The sequence below is a fragment of the Thrips palmi genome, unplaced genomic scaffold, assembly GCF_012932325.1.
Source record: "Thrips palmi isolate BJ-2018 unplaced genomic scaffold, TpBJ-2018v1 HiC_scaffold_15, whole genome shotgun sequence".
Taxonomy (NCBI): Eukaryota; Metazoa; Arthropoda; class Insecta; order Thysanoptera; family Thripidae; genus Thrips; species Thrips palmi.
Window position 1 is genome coordinate 2707766 of NW_023144624.1, and position 15509 is coordinate 2723274.

The 15509-nt window shown below is 51.3% G+C and overlaps 2 protein-coding genes across 2 annotated transcripts in view; both read right to left on the bottom strand.

Moving 5' to 3' along the window:
- The window catches only part of LOC117641254 (orexin receptor type 1-like), a 64657-nt gene extending 57846 nt beyond the window's left edge, over nucleotides 1–6811 (bottom strand). The window contains exon 1 of the mRNA XM_034378415.1: nucleotides 6684–6811. The gene's annotated coding sequence lies outside the window, so the exon portion shown is untranslated. The remainder of the gene's footprint in view (nucleotides 1–6683) is intronic.
- Nucleotides 6812–7642: 831 nt separating this feature from the next.
- Nucleotides 7643–15378, bottom strand: LOC117640911 (endoribonuclease Dicer). Its single transcript, XM_034377905.1, has 27 exons — nucleotides 15213–15378; nucleotides 14946–15096; nucleotides 14691–14871; nucleotides 14463–14588; nucleotides 14147–14325; nucleotides 13829–14054; nucleotides 13597–13742; nucleotides 13158–13374; nucleotides 12945–13075; nucleotides 12614–12857; nucleotides 12280–12419; nucleotides 12082–12211; nucleotides 11764–11985; nucleotides 11516–11686; nucleotides 11220–11418; nucleotides 10978–11111; nucleotides 10716–10894; nucleotides 10444–10643; nucleotides 10081–10349; nucleotides 9872–9973; nucleotides 9589–9801; nucleotides 9240–9515; nucleotides 8893–9163; nucleotides 8582–8802; nucleotides 8308–8476; nucleotides 8139–8217; nucleotides 7643–8057 (listed from the first exon to the last, which is right to left on the bottom strand). The coding sequence occupies exons 1-27, from the start codon at nucleotides 15223–15225 to the stop codon at nucleotides 7895–7897; spliced, it is 4752 nt and encodes a 1583-aa protein (XP_034233796.1). The 5' UTR covers nucleotides 15226–15378; the 3' UTR covers nucleotides 7643–7894.
- Between the last annotated feature and the right edge of the window lie 131 nt (nucleotides 15379–15509).

The following is a 15509-nucleotide window of genomic DNA, read 5'->3' on the forward strand; positions in this document are numbered from 1 at the left end:
GCCGCGCAGGGCCACACCGGCCACACGCCGGGACGCAAACAAGTTGACGAAGCCCCATTTTCGATTCTCAGCAGGTCACTGCTTGTCCGACCCCCGATGGCACGGCGGCCGACGGCGGCAGCGGTGACGCAGTGGCGCCGAAACGCGTGTCCGGGTCGTCCGGCTGCGGCGGCAGAAAACAGCAGCAGCCGAACAGAAATAGAGAAGGGGAAGGAAAAAATAGTGGCGCCATCAGAAAGCCGCCAGCCTGCCGCCACCCCCGTCCTCTCGCTGATAATGAATTCCCCGTCATGGACTCCAAACAGGGCGGGAAGGGGGAATTAGGGGACAATCCCAGTGCGTATCCGTTCCCCCACCCCTCCCTCCCCTCCCCGCCAGTGAGGCTGCCGCCCCGCCCGGCTCCATCCAGCAGTTAGTCAAGGACATGCTGCTAGCCGGCCTGGCTATGCTGCTGTGCGTAGCTCTGCCAGGCTGTGCGAGCTGAGCGCAGCGAACGCCTGCGAGGTAGGCAACGAGGCTCCTGGAGCGCTCGGCTGTCGAGCGGGCTGGCCTGCCCGCCAGGCGATTCGCTTTCCCGCCGTGTCTTGACTTCCGCGCCGCCAGCCGTCTGATTCCGAACACTGCTTTCGTCGCTCTGTCTCTCTCGCACTCATGGGGCGGTCCGTAGGGGTGCGAGAGAGACAGAGCGACGAAGCAGTGTTCGGAATCAGACGGCTGCCCGCTGCACCCGCCGCCACCGCGGACCGCAGACTCCCGAATCAAGGATCAGGGCAATCAGGGACCAGGGTCGGCGCTCAGTGGGCCAGAAGGCTTGGGTCGTGGCAGCCAAGATTCTAGGACGCGTTTCGACCCCACCAATGGATTCCTCGTTCAAAGGGCGATCCATTGATGGGGTCACCCGTTCGGTTTGAGTCCCATTTAGCGACTCTGCAGCTTAAAACCCGTCCGGGATTCTGACCGCCTCCACCGGTCTTCTGGCCCACTGTGCGGCGAGGCGGCGAGGCCACTGCAGGCCTCGGGTTGGGAGACTGGGGGAGGCGGGTTTTGCGTGGTTTTGCGCCCGGCCAGGAGTGGCCGCCGTGCTCAACTTGGCGCTCTACTCCCCGCAGACGCCGGCAGCCCTCGGGCAGCCCTCGGGCAGCCCGGCCCAATCGGCCACTCCATCCCGTCCACGGCGGCGGGCGGCCCGGGCGGCCCACTGCGTCCGTGTGTCGTCTGCTAGAGCAGCAGCGCGCGCGGAAGTACCTCGTTGGCGCGACGTGAGGGCAAGTTGATACGGCCGGGAGCACCGGGAGGGGTGGGGACGGGGCGACGAACAAAGGTCTGACACGGCGGTGTGCTCGCGGAGCGGGACGGCGGCCACTGCCCGCCCCGCCCCGCCCCGCCCGGTGCTGGTGACGTGCTAAGTGCAGATAGGACCCAACGACTACACCGTACAGAGCTGCGCGTCGCTTGGCGTGGCTTGGCGTCGCTCTCCCTTCCTCCTTGACACTCGCCGCGCCGCGGCCCGGACTCCCTTCTCCCTCGCTCGGCTTGTGCTTCGCCCTGCTTCGCCGTGCTTCGCCGTGCTTCCGTCCCTCTCGCGAAAACTTCCGCTACTCGACGCCTCGGAACCAAGCCAGGCTCCGCCGATCCTCCCTCCTCGCCCTGGCTGCCCTGGCCCACACCTGGGGGCGACAAAAGCAGCATGTTCTCGGCCGTCCGTCCGCCCGGCCGCCTCCAAGCTGCGGGGAGCACGGCAGCTTCGTGACCGCGTCGGCGGCGTCGGCGGCGTCGGCGCTGCATTGTGTGGAGGCTGTCATCGTAATCCGTTTTCTTCCGTCGCCGAGTGCGGCTGCGACTTGTCTTCGCCTGCGCCCCGCCGCCCCGCCCGCGCCCTACGCTCCACCCGCGCCCCTGCGGCGGTCTGCCGGTCTGTCTGTCTTTCTGTCTGTCTGTCGGCCTGTCTGTCTGTCCGTCTGTCTGTCTGCCGGTCTGTCACACCGCCGCGGTCGGAAGCCTGGAGTTGCCCGCCGCGCCCCCGCCGTTCCTAGACTGGCTCCAGGCTGTTTGGGGTATCGCATAGGAATGCGCGGCGTGGCTTGGCGTGGCTTTGGCGTGGCGCGGCGTGGCGTGGCGTGGCGTGGCGTGGCGTGGCGTGGCGCGGCAAGGCGGCCGCGGACAGGGACGGCCTCTTCCAACTTGGAGTCTCGTTCATCTATCAGCGCGGGGCCCGTCGGTCGGTCCGTCGGTCGGTCCGTCGGTCCGTCGGTCCGCCCGCCCGCCAATTCGTCGCTCTTCAATTAGACAAATGGGCAGACATAAAGGTCACGCGCGAACAGACGGCCAGGCCAGGCCAGGCCGGGTCCAGGCCATGACGGATGAAGCCCCTCCAAACTCCAACCCCACGGCGCGGCTGCCGAGCGATGCCGGAGGATCGTTTTGTCGCTCTGTCTCTGTCGCACTCACGGGGCGTCCCATGGGGGTGCGAGGGAGGCGGAGCGACGGGACGCTCCCCCGGTTCGGGCGGCGGCCACCGCAGGAAGTGCTTCGGCCGCGTCGGCTCCACTACAACGAGCGCACGGGCTTGATACTTCGTGAGTTTGCAGATAGTCTGCCGACTCGTTCAGTTCCCGGCCTGCAGTTGCCTCAAGTGCGAAGCAGTGCGAAGAGGCGAGCGAGCGGCCGCCGGGGTAATCCTGTCGCAAACACTCTCCCGCGAGCCGCCGTGCCGTGCCGCGCCGCGCGAAGGAGACTCCACGCGGAGGCCATTAATTTCATCAAAAGGATTACGATTGTCTTTATGTTAATCCTCGCGACAAAGTTACGGCCAAATCGGAACTCTGTTTGCAGAGGAGAAAGTACGGCCGTGGCGCGGCGCGGTGTGGCGTTCGTAGAGTTTGGACGTGTGAGCGAGCGCCGCCACTGACAATCCAGAGGAAGTGACGTCACGTCCGGGTGGCGCGCCGTGGCGGCACGTTGCGTTTTGAAATCCACCGCCAGGGGACATGAAAGGAGGGCCGACGGACGCCGCTCCGTCTTCCTCCCCACTCGCAACGGGCACTTTGCGTCGCCGCGGGGAAATTCAGTGTCAGCGCGGCGGCCGGAAGGTCCGCGTTGACGGCCGCACGCCGAAAAGGGTAATATCTTTTTGAGGCAGTGGTCACCGCGGACAAACGGTGCGGTTTGCGGAGCTTGGCGGCGCCCAGCCTCAAACTTTGACGACTGCCTCTGAAAACGCCCCGCGGGCTCCCTCCCCATGTGTTTGAAAGTCCCTCCCAGTGTCGCTGCCGACCTCTTCACCTCACCCAAACATCAAGTGAGTCAGCGCGGCGCGGGAGCTGCTTCAAAATCCCAGCCCTGAAAATGAACCGGTGTAACTTCTTTGAGCCGTTTCAGGGACACGAATAAAGTGTGGCGCCAAAAAAACGGCATGACTTCCCCCACCAAAATCTTTCCACTTCAATTGTGAAATCTCAAAGCCCTACTTCGCAGATCAACCGTTTTCGACGTCAGTTTCCGAGCAGGCAGAGCAGTGCACTGCAAGGCGCCGTCGGGCAAAGACGCCCTCCCCTCCCCTCCATTGTGAAGCCTTCCCTGTAGGCCTGCAGCACCGCCTGCACCGCCTGCTCCGCGCTTCCCGGCCTCGCTTCCCGCTTCCCGCTGGCGCGCTGGCGCCTGCTGCTGGCTGCTGGGCACTGCTGGGCCCGACGGCCCTGGCCGGGGCCCTGGCCGCACTCAGGCTGAATTTGCAATTCAGGACCAAGTGGGGCTTGGATTGGAGGTTGCTCGATACGCTGCACAGTCGACAACAAAAACAACAACAGCAGCGGCGGTGGCGGTGGCGCTGGCGGCATCAGCGAGGAGAGAGGGCGCCCCGGACAGCCCCCTCGCCGACGCAGCCCCGCCCCGCCCCGCCCCGGCCCGCCCCGCCCCGCCCGTCCGCCTCGTCGAGTGAGAATGTGGAAAGTTTGCGAGGCGGAGGCGGACTGCATCGCCGATCCCACCAGTTGCACGGCCAGCACGGCAAGGCCGGGACTCGCGGAGAACGACGCGGCGACGCGGCGATAATGGGCAGCACGGTCGCCCTGCCGCCTGATTCCCAAGGGTCGCTTCGTCGCCCCGTCTCTCTCGCCCCCACACGACGCGAAGCGCCGCGAGTGCGAGAGAGACAGAGCGACGGAACGATCCTTCGGAAACAGGCTGCTGGGTCGCCCCACCAACCAGACCCACCAGCCCCGCACCCCGGCGGGGTCGCTTTACCCCCCCCCCCCTCCCCCTCCCGCGCCTCCAAGTCATTAGCAGCCGTGGCAGGCAGCGACAGGCAGGCCGCCCAACGTCCATTTCTCGAATTACCGACCAGCGTCTCTCGATTAATACCGTCGGGAACCTCATCGGCCGGCCGCCGTGCCGCCATCGGCCAAGAGGCTGGCTGGCTGCCTGGCTGCCTGAACCTGGATCCGAGCCGCGGGCCCTCTGCCCTTTGTCCGCCAATTGGCCGCGTCCTCATCCTCGTCATGCTCGACGTCTTCATCCTCGACATCGCCCTCCTCAGACTGCACCTAGAACGCTGATTCCCAACACTGCTGCCGTCTTTCGTTGCTGTCTCTCTCGCACTCGTGGGGCGTCCCGCCTTGCGCCCCGCAGAGGCGCGAGGCAGGCAAAGCGACGAAGTGACTGTTCGAAACCGCTCGGCTCGGCGGCACGAAGCCAAGCCGGCCCGTGCGGCCTGGGAAGTGGGAAGGCAGCAGCGCCAGGGCCGCACCGCCGCCCGGCAGGCGGGCAACACGCGCGCTTCCGTGCGCTCGCTGACGGCGGAGGCCTACCTGCGAGGCGGCCTGCGCTGGAACGGGGCCTGCGCTGGAACGGGGACCTCGGGGCGCGGGGTGGCGCGGGGTGGGGCGGGGCAGGCGACGCGTGGAAGGAACCCGAGCTGTCCTCGAGGGACCGCCAGTCCGCCACGGGATGCCGCGGCCGCGGGCGATACAGGGTCGCGCCGCACGGCGACGGCCATGCAGTGAGGCGTTCCGGACTCCTCTTTCAAATTTACGGTGACGTGGCGCGCGACGCGCACCCCAACCCTGTGAACCCTGTCCTCGGTTCTGTTTACCTGATCGCGAGGCCAGGGGCGGTGTACGGTCCCGGAAACCCAAGAACACCTTCCCGTACCCTCGCAACGGGCCGGACAGTGGCGAGGACCCTGCCCCCCTCTCCCCCTTCCCCGGGTCGAGGCGCGTTGCCGCCAATCCACCGCCGGCGCCGCCCGGTTGCTCGGTCCCCCGCGGCTGCGTTGACAGTTGACGCCACAAATCTCAGCCGCCCGCCCGGCCCGTCCACTCAATTCAATCGGCCGGCCCTTTTCTCCGGACGCGGAACACAACCCTTCGGCCCGCCCCAGGCCGGCCCCCGGCGCGCCGCGGACACGGCCAAATAAAATCGGAGAGGTCGCAGTTTGTTGACGGTGGCGAGGATGGCGGCGGTGTTGACGGAGGCGGTGCCGCTGCGGTGCGCGTTGCTCGTCTGTTTGCGGAATGCCTCGGAGGGCTTCTTATCGTGGCCCGTCCCGTGCAACTCTGCTGGAGCAGAGCAGATGGCCTGCCGTCGGCCTGCCGGCACTTCGGTGCATACTTCGGTGCTCGGCGCGCTTTATGCCGTATTTGGAGAAATTGATAAGAAAATTGATAAGAAAGGGGAAAAGGCGCCACTCCTCGTCGGGAGGGGGAGGGGGGCGTGACAGCGGCCAGATCATTTGATGACACGACTGCGCCTGCGTTAGTCTACGTCCACATGGTCCGCGCGAATACAACCGGCAATACAACTGCGCGCATGATGACCAACTTTACGACGCGGCCTGGCCGGCCTCGTCGGGGGCCTCGCCTCGCCCGCAGGGCACCGCAGGGCCTCCGAGTGGTGGCATCGGCCCGGCCCGGCGTCCCCGTCCGCCCCGCGACGTCGTCCCGCGCTCATGACCTTCTCAAAGCGTCGTTACAGCCCGGTCGGTGTGAAGCTGAAACCCGCCGCCGCCGCCCACACTAAGAAGAAGGGCGCACCTTGGATCGCCGCGCCGTGTCGCATCGCTTCAGTGCGCTGCCATGCTAGTGCGATGATGGACACGCACTTGCGGGTCACGCCGGACCGGGAGATCGAGAGACCGGGACGGGACGTCAGACCGGGCAGTGGCACTCGCCACTTCCGCGCGGACAAGCAAACTCTGTCCCAGGCCAAGCCAAGCAGTGCCGTGCCTGTGCAGGACGGGCAGACATCGGCAGTCATTAGCCGCAGTGAGGAGTGATGCGAAGAGCCCGACAGTGCGGGGGCCGTCCCGTGCCAACACCAGCGGGGGACGGGGCGGGGGCCACGGGCACTCGCTTTCGGCTGTGAACTTCTCACCCGCACAGCTCGTTCTATATTCCTGTACCACCCTCCTCATCGTGTTGTACCACGCCATTGCCACCATCCCCGTCTCTCCAGGGAGACACTAAGCAGAGCTCCCTCATAACGCCCCCCCCCCCTTTCCTTTCCCCGCTCCTTGATGCCGCCGTCCCGCCGGCCACAGGCTCAAGAAGCCAGAGGTATGAGGCCAGGCTTACCAGTGCACTGATCCGCGTGATCTTGAGATCCTCCCCTCCCCCCGCCAGATTCCCGATGCACCTGTAGGGCGCACAGGTGTGCACGGTGCGTGTCTGCGTTTTGCTTTTGCCTACCTTGCTCTTCCGAGGCCCTGCAGGCCCTGCAGGCCCGGCGTGCGGGCCCGAACCCCACTGCCCCAGGGCGTGCTGCGCGGTGCTGCGTCTGCTTGTTGTCCGGCTGCTGGTCTTGCGTCACGGCCGCGGTCACGGCGCTGGCCAGGTCGGCGTCGGGCAGGGCGGAAGGGCCAGGGGCAGCCAGGCAGCAGGCGGGCACGTGGGCAATTAGCGGAGCAGAGCGGCCTGGCGACACGGTGACACCTCGCGGCGTGGCGCGGCGTGGCGCGGCGCGCGGTATGCCCAACACGAGCACGGCGAGACCGCGGCGAGGCGACCCGAGTCACCCTCACGTTAACACGCAGAGGACGCTGCTGTGGACTGGGGCCCCTGGGGCCGGCCGCGCGCCGCCTGCGGGACTCGCCCGACGCCCGTGGCGGTCATGCTGGTCCAGTGTCCTCTGCCTGCTCGCCGTAGACCGTGCAGACCTCGCCGTGGCCGCGGCCCGCCGACGAGGGAAGGACGGCGCTGGCGGCACGACGCGGAGGCTGGGGGTGGCGCGGCCAGGCGCAGCGCGCAGCACCGTGGGGCGCTGTGCTCGGTGGGGCAGTCGGCGGGCGACTGAGGAGTCGCGAAGTCGCGTTCGAGTCGAGGAGGCCCAGGCCCAGCACCAGTCGCGCGCCGGCCCGCACTCCGCACCCCGCACGCTACGCTCCCTCCGGCCGGTACGGCCCAGGCCTTTCTCATGCGCCTCGTTGCGGGCCTGCCGCCGGTTTCCGAAGGGTCGTTTCGTCGCTGTCTCTCTCGCACTCCTGCGGGAGTGCGAGAAGGACAGAGCAACAAACAAATCATAGAAGGCAAGAAAGATCCGATGGAAACGCGCCACTCCTCTGCCTCCATAGCTCCCTCCAGTTGTCTTAAAGTCTGATTTGAAAGTGTTGTAATGACACTGACAGGCGTTGCGGGTCAGGCAAAATCTATTGAACGCACAGTAAAAAATATTTATTCAATACAATAACAAGAAACTACTGTAAAATGGAAGCTTAACATTCAGGATTAAATATGTTGCATTATAAGTATAATAGTATTTCATATACATCCCCCAGGAATAGAATTTTTAACGATAACAATAGAGTTCAATTTTCAAATATCATTTAAAATTGCAATGTAGAAAAATTATATCACTTCTTAAAACTAAACAAAAGGTTAAAAGAGAAAATTGCTTGGAAAGCCTATTCAGCCCTCACATGGCGCAGTGCTAGTTTCGCTGCAGACTTTTTGGCCTGGCTTTTATTTGATCCAAAGCCATTAAATGATTGCTGTTCAGAACCAATTGTTACTGTAAGAACAATGTGAACTTGCTCCAAATGTATCTCTGGTGCAGATTCAGAATTCCTGCAAACAGTGAATAACATAATGAACAATGAAAATTTACCTGAAATTGCCAAATAAGGATCAGTAAACCAGTCAGTTTACCTGAAAGAGATATTGTGCTGGCCAACAGTTTCATATAATCTTCGCACAACTTGTTTTGGAACCTTTTGGCTAAAAGCACCTGAAAAAAAAAAAAAAAATTAAAATAGGAACTTATTTTACAGATTTTAATATTCAAGCTTATACCGGACCATTATCATTTTTCACTCACAAATTTCATTTTTCATCAATCGATAAATGATTTGCCAAACAAGAGCAAACTTTTTTCCACAGTCAACAAAAATAGCTCCAATCAGTGCCTCAAAGACATCTCCTAATGCCTTAGGTACCTCTACAGTTTCCGCTATTCTACATTCGGATTCCTCCAACAAAATCAATACCTGTGCGTTGAAGAATTAAGTTACAGGCATCATTTGACCAAAATTGTTTTATTTCAAACTTGTAAAAGAAATGAGATGAAATAAAGAATAGAATGCATTTCTTACCTCTTCATCAACAATATGCTGCCTTCCTATTTGATATCTAAGGAATCTATCCATGGTATCCATCAGTGCAGGAGAACCATGAATCATATACTTGTAAAACCCATACCTTACACTCAAACATGCAAAGGTGATGTTGTTTACAAGTGCGGAGCGTAAGTCAGTCAAATCTCCAGGGCTTAGCTTACCACAGTTTTCATAGATATAAGCAGTCACTAAAAAATCTAGAAAAAGGAAAAAAAAAAAAAAAGGTTTGGTAAAATAAGACATAGCAGACATTATATACATTCTGAAAATTTCCTCCACAATATTACCAATGACAGCATCTCCTACAAATTCCAGGCGCTCATAAGTACTCGATGCTGAGGGAGTTGAAGCATGAGTAAGGGCCTCAACAAGTAGATTAATATTATTAAACTTATATCCCAATAGGTCTTGCAATGCCTTAAGGTTTGCTAGATGTGAGGGCTGTCCTACTAGACCTCCTGGCTTCGATGGAAATGTAGGTAGCAGAAGTTCCTTTGATCCTTTTGGCACCACCATCATGTATTCCAAAAACTCAATAGCTATGATAGGACCGCACTCCTAAAAAAAACCACACGTTACATTGGTAGTAAGTAAAAAGACAAGAAGTTTATTGACATACTTTCAATATTCATACCTGCAAATGTGCTCCAATCAGGGACTCCACACAGTCAGCTACGGTTTTGTCAGAAATTACATGATGGTTGAGGTCCATTGGAGTCAGTGGTATATTCTGAGAGATGGCTTTTTCCTTTAAGGCCTCTATTGAGGATTGTTTCACAACTCCAACATATTGTTCTTCTTGAGAAAGGTCGAGACGTCGCACCAAGGCCATCAGATTTTCCTCCAAAATCTCCTCAGGAATAGAAAAAGATGGTGGAATCCATCCCTCACTGGGAACCACTTTTTGTACCTAGTATGACAGAAGTACTGAATATTTGTGCATAGCCAGAATTTGGCTTATTTATTAATTATAATCAACAAACCTTCAAATACGATGCAAGTTTCTTATTTTTAGCACAGTAATACAGGTTTCGGTTTCCCAGAATTTGACCCTTAACTTGAGTCAGTTTCCCTTCAGGTAAGTCAGGGAAACGATTGTACAGGACAAAGGAGACAACAAATTTAAGAAAAGAATCTCCAAGAGTCTCCAATCTTTCAAGATTCCAGAAGTCGTTAGCAGAGGCAGCTGTCATTGCCTACAAATTGCAGCTAAGGTCAACCAATATACCTCAGCAAGCAGTATAAAATTAAATAAACAAAATTCACCTCAAGAATATGGCAAGGATGAGGAATGTCTGATGAACCTCTCAATAAGTTGATAGTACCTTCACCAGCATGTAGATGAGGTATTTTCCAAGTGTCATCACTCTTATTTGATGACACAAAATAGCAAAATTAAAAATGAAATTAATTAAACTGTGTTTGGAAGTAATGGTTAAATTTATCGTGCTTCAATGCTCCATTTATTTACTTACAATTTGGTGAGGGGATTTCCTAACAGAGAGTTTGGTCTGAACAAACTTTCCATACCTATCAATATCTTCTACCGTAATATTCTCAAAATCATGTTCCACATTTGTAGGCTCCTCAAGGTGGCTCCATGGCTTCCCACAAGATAGCTTTGTCTTTTTACTAGGGGGGCTGTCTTTCACAAAAGACACAGCGGATTTGGGTGAAGTGACTTTTGAACTTTCAGACTTGTCAATGTAGCCTGATAATCCTACCCAAACACTGCATTCCTTGTCTGCAAACAAAATAACAAATATGATATTAATTGAATATTGTTTTGAATGTTTTATGACAACCTGACTGCCAAACAAAATTAAATCATCTCTTACACAAGGATTCATCCTTCAGTCCGATTCCTTGAGCAATTTTTACTCGTAGATTATCAGCTACCAAAAACCGCTCTAAACGGTGAAGGATGGATGGCAGCAAAGACGCCTTCAGTAATAGGCATCCATCTGCACACAGTACCTTGCAGGATTCCATTGGAAAATGTGAAATGTTTTCATCATCCACCTTTGAAGTCTTGGTCCTTATGAAACAAGACACTTTATGCAGCAAAAAGAAACTGTATACAAGGGTATCAAGAATTGGCGAATCTCACCTTGGAATGAGGTCATTTGAAATTACACTGATGGGTTGAGCCTCTAATAAAGGCAGTTCAGGCTTGCTTATTGTAAATCTGTGTCTATTATAATAGTAGTCAGAGTATGATGAGTAAGATACATTAGGAAATGGGCTATGCCCATTTAATTCAGAGCAGATTCGAGTAATAAAGTATGCCTGCAAATGAGAAACAGCCACGGTCTTTGAACTCTGAAGACAATACAGTAATATTTTAGTACAAAATGAAATCATTTTGGTACCTCGTTTACATAAGATGATCCCCGATGTGTAGGAATTATCACAGTATTGAGAGCCGGGATATTTGAAGAACGACTTCTCTGGTGGATGGCTGACTTCAATGAACTCCAATCCAAAACAAATTCTCCATTTGCATCTGGAATAGAATCAATTAATAAAGCACTTCGTTTGCATCATTAAATGTATATAAAAATACATATCAAAAAGAAAATAGAAAAGCTTGTTATTCACTCTCAATAATTACCCAATATAGTAGGGGCAAGCAAGTAAGACTCTTTTGAGTAGACCAAATAATTTTTGGCCATTGGAATAATAGAAGTGAAGAGATTCCAGTGAAACTGAGCAATATCTTTGTACTCGTCCTTTGTAATCAGGACTACCTTGTGTGCTGAGACACTGACATTAATTTCGCCAAACTTGGAAAATACAGGAAATTGACAGACCTGGTTGCAAAAAAGCAGGTTGAAGAGAAAAACTGATTATTAACTGTTATGTCCTGATAGAAAATGACAATTTAAAGAGTCATGCAATACATCATACATTGCCAAAAGGTTTAGATGAAATTATTGCAAAATTTCTCTTCAGAGCAAAGGTTTCATAAATCACTGACTTTCTGCCTTTGTTTGGTTTAGCATATACAGGATTAATTTCAATGTGGTGTAAATATACAAGTCCAGGGGCAGGAGCACAATCTTGGAAGCAATCAGGAATCTGTTAAAATTTGAAATTAGTCCAACTATTTCAAAATGTTAACCATGGAAATTTTTTTATGAAAAAAATAACCATACATGCAAAGGATAACTTCGCATTCGCTTTGCTGTCCCAGGTTTAGCCTCTGAATCTGATCCTTCCTCTTGCCACAGAGGCAGGAGCAACTTCAAATCAGCCTCAGCAAGAAATTTCTCATTTGGTAATAGGTAATCATTTAACTCTCCAATTTGATGAAGCCGTTTACACATTTCAAGAGCAGCTGCTCTTTTGGCTATTCGAAGATTCTCCATTGGTCTTCCCTGTCAACAATTTTTTTATAACTTAATATTGAGAGGAAAGACTAAATAGTGAAGATTCATTAAGCAAATATTTAGGAAGTTGGAAGTGCACGCTACCTTTACTAAATCTTGGAGAGGTGATAGTCTGGGTAATCTTATTGCAACAATTTCTCGTATGCCCATTTTCTTCTTTTGCCAACTAGGAAACACTTTGCAAAACCGATCATGAGCTAGGAACATACAGTACCTATTGAAGAATAAAGTTGTTATGTGCAGTACAAGTAGAGCCAGAAAAATATAAATCCAGCTAGTTACCCATTCACTAATTGGATGGCAGATGTCATTGTCACTTTGGATCCCACAGGGGTGTAATATGGTTCTATGGATGCTTCATACAGACACTCAAGCTCAAGCTCTGATGGTGATGTTCTCTCTGATGTGTGACCCACTAAAAACTGTAATCAAAAAGAAACTATTTTTAAGTAACTTAGATCAAGCTCTCATGGTGATGTTCTCTCTGATGTGTGACCCACTAAAAACTGTAATCAAAAAGAAACTATTTTTAAGTAACTTAGATCAACATGTCAATGCAATGTAAGAAAAACAACACACAAAAAGCAAAAGAAAATACTGTGAACAAAATTCTCACGTTTTCTAGCTCAGCCTGAATTTCACAAAAAAAGTTGATTTTTTCAATATATCTGCTGCGGTCGTTGCTTGAAACCATCAGTGCGAATAAACTAGTACTGTGCCGAGCCCGGCCTTTACTTTGGATGTAGGATCTGACGCCTTTAGCTATATCAAATCTCACAACCAAATTGCAGTTGGGAATGTCAATACCCTCTTCTAAAACATCAGTTGAGACCAGAACATTTGTGATCTTTTCTCGAAATCTACAGTGAGAAACATGTCCAAAATAATTGAGGTGAGTTAGTTCTTCATCATCCTAATAATTTCTTAAAATGGCTTAACTTACAAACCTTGTTATAATTTTATCATTAGTATGCTTATTGTAAGCACCTTCCCATGTTTCAGAAAATGGGTTAGAAGAGCCCCCAACAATGTAAGCAGCCTTTATGAAGGCATACCTCTCATTTTCTTTAGCTACATTCTGCACAAATATAAAGAGAGAAGTGGGTCACAAGGAATACTCCAATCAGCACAAGTAACCAATACTCAAAATTGAAGCTCACTTTCAAAACACTGCTCAACACTTTAGCTGTCATCTTCTCTTCAACAAAGATCAGAGCCTGCAATGGCTCTCTTTTACTTTCTGGTTGAGAGTTGCACTCATTGTTATGAGTTTCCAATAAACGAATCAGTGCTTTTACTTTAGGGGATGAGAAATGGTAAGCTTTACCACTCTCTATCATAGACTCTCTGATATCCATAACTTTGAAAAGTTGTCGGCTGAAAACAAACATATTCCGTGATTCAAGAACAAAGGTTTCTGCCTGAGTGAAATAGGAATCCCCATCAGACAAGGTCCAAACCTGAATATTGTTCTACCAGCAATACCCAAAATGTTAACTACTGCAATTTTTATTTTAACAAACTAACCCAGACCTTGACAGGATACAAACCTTTGTAAAACAATACTGTATCAAACCAGTTGCAAGCAGTTTGTCTTACCTCAGTGCAAAAAGGTCACAATATAGAGAATGAATCATAATGTGACTACTTTTATTCGCCATCTTCTGTTGCATGAGTCTTAAAGTAACAAAGACAGCTTGGATTGTTCTCAAGCAGCCAAAGGGCCCCAGCCAATTAAGCTGTTTCTGCAATTATAATAACATGAGCACATAATTTAAGAGCTAACTAACTCAAATTTGAGGGAGCACTGTTTTAAGAGCCAGAAACTTACTGAAACTTGAATGAGAAGATTAGACACTTCATTTTTCTTGCCGGACATCATTGGGACAAACCCTTCTTCAAACTTAGCGGCATTTAGAAGATTATTTTCAGTAACAAATTTAAACTCTTTACATAAAATAAAAAGTTCATCAATTTTTTGATGAATGAATGCTGTTTGTTGAGCACCGCAGTAGTCTTGGAAAGTAATATATTGTTCCCTGGGCTTTGTTGAAAATCTACAATAGTTAAGATAAAAGTAAAACTTTAAACTAATAGTAATCTTTTTTTTTGTTAACAATGGTCAATTTTACTTAAAGCTGCTGCTTACTGCTTCACAATATCCCATGAATCAACAGTTGCTACAGTAGAATGCAGAGTTATTTCAAGCTTCTTTACATCCTCTTGCACTCTATAAACTGATTTGGGTGTACCATTTAAAAGTGTTGCTGTGAGGCCAATCACCCTTGGTTGCTGGCTTTTAGGGCAATCCTCAAACAATCTCATTATCTATAATCACATAAAAACGCATGATGTCCCTTAGTCAAATTTTGTTAGACTTATGCACTCATTAGGGATGCACTTTTCAATGAACGCATGTAAAATGATAGTTAAAAAGAAGAGAAAGTTGGAAATGAGGAACACACTTGTCGCATTGGGTGATCCTCGACAGCATGGTGGCACTCATCAAGAATCATAATGGCTAAATCTGAGAGAGATATATATTTTTTTAAGAGCAGTTGATTCAATATTTCAGCTGTCATGACCATCACCTGCATAATTAAATGAAAAGAAAAAAAAAATTATGTAATGCAATATTGGTATCAAAACACTGTCTGATTTAGTGTGTTTTAGTTTCAAAGTAAAAGACTGACCTGAAATCTTTCAAATTCATCATGCCATGTGGCCCTGTTCCAAAAATCAACGTTCATATCACCAGAATATTGTCCTACTTCAGAAATTAGTAGATGCCTTTTCAGGACTTCAGCTTGCTGTTCAACAAGAGCAACCGTGTTAACAAGAAAAACTGCTCTTTTGCCCCCTCTAGAAAAAGGCCTGAAGAAGGAACAAAAAACTTTAAAATGTTTGACCCCAGGAAATAACACTTGCAGCCAATTGTAAGTACTTACGGTTCCAACAAGGGGAACTTTCTTTTCAAGACCAATATAGCGATAAAAGTTTTCCCACTACCCGTTGGCAGGAATAAAATTTTGTTACTTTCAAAGGCCTGCTCCGCCAGAATAGTCTGGTAGCCTCTTTCAAGGAAACAGTCTTGCTCGTCTGAAATCAAGCGAAAAATAGAAGTACAACTCTTTTTGAAAAGTGCAATATAGGCTGATGAAATAACACTTGATATGACACGGGACATAGGGAACTGATATTATTTCTCTTCTTACCCGATTCTTCCATTGTGTGTGCTTCGTGCTTGAGTATCTCTTCCGTGGCGTCTTACAATTGATTAATTGTTTGCTTTGCTACATCATCAAACGAGAAATATTCCACGTCTAGACAGGGGGAATAACCGGCCAAACACAAACAGGCATTTATCCTTATTCGCAGTACACGGCTTTCTGGAAACAGACAAATTCTGTTATTCGCAGGAAATAACGAAAATCTTCTTTCGAAGCTCTCTCAAGGTTTCCATATTATACTAATTTTGATTAAATTCGTTTTAAAATGCACTGTTACATCCT

Bases quoted from the DNA above. Each gene is read 5' to 3' on its own strand.
- LOC117640911 (XM_034377905.1), bottom strand. The intron at 14,055-14,146 runs GTAAGCAGCAGC...TAACTATTGTAG, and splicing joins TCATGGGATATTGTGAAGCA to ATTTTCAACAAAGCCCAGGG. The intron at 9,516-9,588 runs GTTTGTTGATTA...CTGTCATACTAG, and splicing joins AACTTGCATCGTATTTGAAG to GTACAAAAAGTGGTTCCCAG.